Source organism: Gekko japonicus, unplaced genomic scaffold (genome assembly GCF_001447785.1).
Source record: "Gekko japonicus isolate JY-2015 unplaced genomic scaffold, Gekko_japonicus_V1.1 scaffold463, whole genome shotgun sequence".
In the NCBI taxonomy this organism is placed as follows: Eukaryota; Metazoa; Chordata; class Lepidosauria; order Squamata; family Gekkonidae; genus Gekko; species Gekko japonicus.
In genome coordinates, this window is record NW_015160224.1 from 470,302 (window position 1) to 477,666 (window position 7,365).

Here is a 7,365-nt window from a genome sequence, read left to right on the forward strand (position 1 = left end):
GTGATCTTCGAGTGGTCATCTGTGCATTCACACCACCCGCCCTCCTTCCCCTCTGCTCTCGGCCCTTCATCTTGTTTCTTTGAAGGCTGTTGGGCGGCGGTCAGAAGGAACTGGCGGGATCTGCGTGCCCCTCCTTGGTCATGCGCAGTGGAGCCGGCGCGTGACCTGGGAGAGGCGCGAAAATCCCTTTTGCTAGCTACCGGTACCGAGAAGGTCAGCGCAGGCGCAGAGTATCCCAAGGGTGTGAATGCACAGATGACCACTCGAAGATCACCAGTTACAGGTAAGCAACCTGTCTTTTTGCTCACAAGACTCCACAGCTTAGAGGGAACATTGGTTGGGAGCACTGTTAAACCCACCACAGTGTGCTGTTCTTGCTTGGAAAGCAGATGAGAGAGCAAAACTAAGGATCCTTCTTTAGATCCATACGTGTATGGCAACTCCGGGATTTTTTCTCTGGACACTCGTAGGGTAGAGTTTTGTCCTGCCCCAGGATGCCTTTCTTCTCTCCGGGGATGATAGCAGGGTGCCTCTCCGAATTGTAGAGCACAGTGCCACCTTCTGGGGGGAAGCGCTTTGGGGGACAGGTGGCTTCCGTGTGGTCTCATGAAAACAAGGCCTCGTGCCAAGGGAACTCGCATACCGGAGACGAGGCTTCTGGCTGGCCTTTCCACCCACAGTCTGTGAGTGCACCAACCCCGACCCCCTGCATATGGGGGAAGAGAAGCACAAACGGTAACCCTGACCCAGTCCAGGAAAAACTTTACCCCTTGATTCTGTCGGTCATGCGGCCTGGGCTCCATCCTTGCCCTGCTCTTCGTTCAGTGTTCCCTCTAAGCTGAGTTAGCGTGAGCCAGCTCTCAGTTTTTTAGCCTCCAGCTCACATATTTTTGTCTTAGCTCAGGAAGGATGGCTCCAGAGCAAACATATTTATGCAGTAGCCAAATTGCTCACTCACAACTTTAATGCCAGTAGCTCACAAAGTAGAATTTTTGCTCACAGGACTCCACAGCTTAGAGGGAACATTGGTTCCGTTTATATCCAGCCTTTTGTCTACAACTCGAGTCGGCCTGGGGGTGGGTGGGGTGCGTGGCTCCAGGAAGGCCTCCCCTCCACATCCTGAGCGGGCCCAGCCCTGCTTGGCTGCAGCAGCACTGCTGGGTTACAAGCAGTGTTCCGTCTAAGCTGAGCTAGTGTGAGCCAGCTCACAGTTTTTTAGCCTCCGGCTCACGCATATTTGTCTTAGCTCAAGAAGGATGGCTCCAGAGCAAACTAATTTAGGCAGTAGTCAAATCGCTTGTTCACAACTTTAATGCCATCAGCTCACAAAGTAGAATTTTGGCTCACAAGACTCCACAGTTAAGAGGGAGCAGTGGTCACATGCCCTGCAATTCCATGCCTCGTCTGGCTCAGTGCCTCCTCCTGGATTGGGTACTTTCACCAGGGCGGGGGCTGATGTTCTTCAAAGACACCTGGCCAGACAGCGCAGCAAACAGCCAGTGTTCCTAACACCTCACTTGCTGGTATCCTGATTTCTATACCAGCAAGGAAGGCGGGGAGGGGATCTGAATCCCAGGATGTGTTTACACGAGAGACACCCACCTTGCTGAAGCCATATGCGGGTTTGCATCCAGTCAGAACCTGGACCACGTGGGTGTCTTGAAAAGCAAAAGGCCTAATAGCAGAGCAAATGTTAATCAGGTATGTGTTTCCACAAAGCTTTAGAAGCATCAAAAAAAAAATAGCAAAACCCTGTAAAATGATATTTTTTTTTTTAAAAAAGGGATTCATTCTGACCTGGCTTACAGCGATATTAAGGACCATGAACAACCACAACCTGAAAAATTATTTTTGATGGTCCTACTTTATTTCAATAATGAAGGGGGATTTGATGCGGTTAATGAACTGGCCCTGCTTCTTTGTATACTTCAAAGCTAGGTTAGAAATGCTCTATTTTGAATCATCTTACTTTATGGTGTGTATTTTAACAATTTGTACCACGGGTATGTGTTTCCACAAAGCTTTAGGAGCATCAAAAAAAAAAAGCAAAACCCTGTAAAATGATTTTTTTTTAAAAAAAAAAAAGGGATTCATTCTGACCTGGCTTACAGCGATATTAAGGACCATGACCAACCACAACCTGAAAAATTATTTTTGATGGTCCTACTTTATTTCAATAATGAAGGGGGATTGATGCGGTTAATGAACTGGCCCTGCTTCTTTGTATACTTCAAAGCTAGGTTAGAAATGCTCTATTTTGAATCATCTTACTTTATGGTGTGTATTTTAACAATTTGTACCACTGAGGAAGGCCTGGTGGCCAAAGCACGTTTGACTTTAATGGATTTTTATTTATTTTTTTGCTATTTGTTATGCTTTAAAGCTTTTTTAAATTTTAACATCTGTAACCCATTGTTTAATAGGCCTCTTGGTGGTTTGGTTTTTCTTGGTCGAAAGTTTTTCTCCCCTTTTCTGTTTTGGATCTCATGGAAAGCCCCTGTGATGAGTAGACACCTGCCCCAATCCCTCTAGGTGTAATCTTAGGAAGTAGGGTTGCCAAGTGAATTTTACTCACCGGTGGGGGAGCCTCACCGCGCTCCGGGAGCCTTCCCTCGTCGTGCGCGCGCCGCCAGCACGTCACTGGAAGTGACGCGCGATGTCGATCACGTTGAGGGCGTGGCCCTGATCGTCGGAGGGATAACCATAGAGTTTTTCCTCCGACGATCGGGGCCACGTCCCCAACGTGATCGATGTGGTTGCGTCACCTCCGGTGATGCAGCCACACTGCGCTTTGGGGGGCGGAGCTCCCCCCGGGGCCCGATTCCGCGGTGGCGGAAATCGGGCCTCCAAAGCGGGGGTTTACCCGCCCCCCACTTGGCAGCCCTATTAGGAAGGTTAGAGGAAGCCGTTCCATTGCGAACACTGCACATGTCCCACTTCGGTCTGGGCGGCAGGCTTCTTAGGTACACCGTAGAGGGGTCTTAAGGTGGGTTTCTATTAACGATTCAGATCCGATGGTCCAGAAGTCCCTTTTTGATCGAAGGGATGTGCTTGTAGGGCAACCTTTCCTTTTGGGTTGAGGCACTTGGCTTCCCTTCTCCCTCGGCCGCCCTGGAGGATGGAGCCTAAGGAGCTCAGCCCCGACCTGGGTAGCCCAGGCAAGCCCGGTCTCATCGGATCTCGGAAGCTCAGCAGGGCCGACCCTGGCAAGTGTTTGGATGGGAGACCTCCAGAGAATACCAGGGCCAGGAGGCCAGAGGCAGACAAACAAGCCACTTCTCCGGATGTCCTCCCTGCCCCAGTAGGGAGTTGCCAGCCGTCGCCGTGACTTCCAGGCATGGGCACCCCCCCCCCAAGAAAGAAACGTAAGCAGCTCTGTTGGTTTAAGTAGCAGGCTTGTTCATTGAGATTTCTCCCATGAATATCGATCCATATCCCCATTTGTTCCTCCCCAAATATCCATGAAATGGTGTGAGGCCTGCAAGGCGTTCCTGGCCGACCGATCCCTCTCGAGATCTAATTTCTCTGCAGAATTAGCGTGGTTTGTGTGCAAGAAGGCTCCGGCGGCTCACTCCTGTCCTCCTCCTCTGCCCGCAGGTTGTGTGTTACATTTACTTCACACGGATCATTGCCATCTTCATCAGGTTCGCAGTTCCGTTCCAGTGGAAATGGCTTTATCAGGTATCGGTATTGGCATGGGCTGTGCTCCTCTATGGGGGGGGGGAAGGGAGAGACACAGAACAACCCAAATTAAAAAACAACAACAACAGATCTTATCAGGCTGCCGGCTTCATGTTCTGGCTGTAGGTCTCCTGGAAACTCACCATCCTTAGCGCAGACATTCCAACCGTGGTGTTTCTTTGCTGCGGACAGCTGGGCATTCTCCCTCCCCTTCTCAGGGCTGCAGGGTTCCGTATATCCACACAGATCGAAAAGTAATTGCCTCATTGATTTTTAGAACACACGCACGCAAGCAGTCCTTCAGGCATTAATCAAACACGACTGGAGGGGCCAGGGAACGGCTGGGGAACCGCAGCCCCGGAGAGCTGGTGAAACTCAGCATTCCTGTTTCACTTGGTCCGTTTGCATAACTCCTTGCCACGGAGCCGGGGATTCCCGCCTCCTTTGAGCCTGCCGCAGGGACCTGTGGAATTCCGACACAGGGAGGGGGGCGAAGCCATAAGATGGCTGCCGCGGGAGGCGGAGGCACACAAGCAAAGGAAGCCTAAAAGGGACAATTTTTAAAAATACTCTGTGAAAAAGGAGAGAAAGAGGATGAAACCAACACTATGGTGGCAGCTGCTGCTGCTAAAACAACGTCATTCTAATATATCGTCGAAGGCGTTCACGGCCAGAGTTTGTTAGTTGTAGATTTTCCGGGCTGTAGGGCCGTGGTCTTGGCATGTGGAACCGGATGTTTGGCCAGCAGCTGTGACAAAAGGGGGAGGGGGAACTGAACCTAGAAACCTGGGATCCAAAACCTGAAAAGGTTAGTCAAATAGAAAAGAGGGCCAACAATAAAAGCCTAATATATACAGTATATAAAAAGATACATGTATTTATTAACAAGGAATTTAAAAATCCCTAAGGACAATTCTACTGAGGACAGTTTGGCTAAACAATCATAGGAAGGCACTTTCTGGACCAGAAATTATTACTCGTGAAACACCACTTGGCATGTGATTGCATCTTTGGAGGCCTCATTTGTACTTTTTTTCTGTGCCTAGTGGTTTCATTTCGGAACAGTTTTCTTCTGGTCCTTCATGTATTTATATTTTATATCTGCATGATTGTACTGTACTGTTATATAAGCCAATATGTTCCTCACTCTGTTTGACCTCTGAAGAAGGCCTATGCAGGCCGAAATGCGTCAGGTCAAGTCCATTAGCCCTTGTGTGTTAGATTCCGGTATTTTTACATGAGGTGAGATTGGGCCCTTATATATTTTTAAATTCCTTTTTAATAAATGCATGTATCTTTTTATATGCTATAGATACATTAAGCTTTTATTGTTGGCCCTCTTTTCAGGATCTGGCCAGCAGCTGTGGCTGGGGGGGCCCGGGGGACGCCCCCGGGGGGGGGGGGGGGGGGGGGGGGGGGGGGGGGGTCTCTCTCCTCTGAGGAGGCCAGTCGCAGCGGCTGGTGATACAGCAGGTCCTGCAATGCCAAGACCACGGCCCGACAGCCCGGGAAATCCACAGCAGCGAAGGCCATTTTACTTTGCCAAGCCAGGAGGATCTCCAGTGGCCCATCAGGAGCCCCTACCTGGCCCCACCCGCCTGCTCAAAACACTCGGTGGGTTCCGGGGCGGCGGGGGTTTAAAAGTCCCGTTTGACCAGGGAAATTTATTATTTTCAGAAAAAGAAAGAAAAGACAACTGCAAGAAACATGTGACAACAAGAAGTACAAAAATAACATACAATAACAAACCCAACGTAAACTACAATACTGGAGCTCATCCTAGGTCTCAGTTTAACAAATATATTGCCAAATATAAAATAAAAATGTATTATTAAAAAAAACATTTTAAAAAGAGAGAGAGAGAGAAAATAGTTCCTGTAATCTTGACTCTTATTAACTGGTCAGCTTTCAGAAATCTTGTATATATGGGAGAAATAAACTAAAGGAAATGAAATAAATATTCAGGAACCACACCCACCCCCCCAAAAAAAATACAGTTGAATCTTGATTTGTTTTATGCACCTGTACTGGTTTCACCATCAACAAGTTTCATAATCAGCGCCTTTATACATTTCCTTCAGTCCACCTATAAAATCTCGCCAGTGTTTCTTCACACGATTCGTTATTTCTTCCTTGTAATTGTAAAGTTAATTTGTCCATTTCTGCAGCTTTGAACAGTTTTTTTTAAAATATTTCTTTTTTCCGTTGGTATTTCTTCTCCCAGTATTTTGCATAAAGTATCCCAGCTGCTGTCACAGCCTGTACAGTCAGATATATCAAATTCTGTGGAACGCCGTGTTGATGGGAGAATCCAGCCTTAGAAGGGGAGGCGGGCTCTTTTCCTGCTCCTCCAGATTACGCGAGTTTTGCCAGGGACCCCCTACTCATTCTTACAGTTCCGCTCTTGTTGTGGTGATCCCCGGGGCAGTGGAAGCCGCTGTCCCCGTCGACTGGCAGCTTTAATCAGCCAGTCCTCTAGCTTCTGTACCTTTTTTTTCTATTGCTGTGGTGAGAGCCGGGGTCCCAGGCCCAGCACTGCGTTCTGTGACTTCCTTGACAGGTTTGCAGCATCAGTGCAGTCCTCGGGGCTGCACCCCGAAGGAGAACGTTTGTGGCTCAGCAGATAGGGAGTCCTTGTCCTGCATGCTCAGAGTCCGATAGCCAGTCTTCCTTGGAGGAGAGAAACGGTCTGACTTCCTCTGGTCCCGATGGCTTCTCGGCAGCCCCACCAGGGCAGGAGGGAATGGCCTTCAGAGCCACTTTTAATTTTCAGTCTCCTCTGTGTCTCTGTGTGTGTTTTTGTCCCAGGTCCTGGATGAAATGGCCACCCTGGTGTTCTTCATCCTAACCGGATACAAGTTCCGGCCGGCCTCAGACAATCCTTACCTGCAGCTCTCTCAGGACGACGAGGACGACTTGGACATGGAGGCTGTGTAAGGGACCTTTGCTGTCTCGTGTTCAGGGCCTCATCCTGCCCAGGCGGAAGGGCTTGCGTGAGGCCGCGAGGGGGCGGCAGTATGGGACTTCAGCAGTGGAAGAACGGAGTGTGTGGATGGCCCGGGCCTGGCCACGTAGCCCACTCTATAGTCTGTTGGGCTGAGCCAGTGAGAGCACTCCGGCCTTCCTGCCGCTCCCTTCTGTGCCTCAGAGCTCCGGGTTGGTGCCTTGGCAGGGTCTGGCTGGCCCCAGGATCTCTGGGTTCAGAACCGCTGGGCCCACGAAGAGTCCTGAGCACCCCCATTGAAAAATCCCGGCTGCCGAGGCCTCTCTTCCCACTGTTCTCGGAGTGAGCCAAGTCTCCTGTGAGCAGAGGGAGGCTTTTTGGTGCCTGAGATGGAGCAGCTAAAGGGCGCCATCCTCTTCCTCCTCCGCTGATTGGCGCAAGGTGCGACCTGTTGGGAAGTTCGCCAGTGCACGGCTCCACTGAGGTGATGGGGGGGGGCTGGGAGAGGCAGCAAGAAGCCTCCCGGTGCCTCCCCTGCCTTCGTGCTCAGGTCCCGGGAGGGAGGGAGGGAGGGAGAACCCCTCACCCTCGGAACACTGGCCTGGACTCCTGATGATTCCCACAAGCTGGTTCAGGGAGTCTCTTTGGGCAGGCGGGTGCCTTTTTTCCGAGAGGTCAGCAGTCTGAGAGAAGTCCGCTCTTGCTCAGTTCCTGTTTTAGTGGGGTTTGTGCAGGCGGGA

General features: G+C 50.4%; 1 protein-coding gene across 1 annotated transcript in view; it reads left to right on the top strand.

The window, feature by feature from the left end:
* Positions 1 to 6,618, top strand: part of GPR107 (G protein-coupled receptor 107) — a 66,157-nt gene extending 59,539 nt beyond the window's left edge. The window contains exons 16-17 of the mRNA XM_015411539.1: positions 3,598 to 3,681; positions 6,490 to 6,618. Of these exons, the coding sequence (XP_015267025.1) occupies positions 3,598 to 3,681; positions 6,490 to 6,618 (213 nt within the window). The remainder of the gene's footprint in view (positions 1 to 3,597; positions 3,682 to 6,489) is intronic.
* Positions 6,619 to 7,365: the final 747 nt, after the last annotated feature.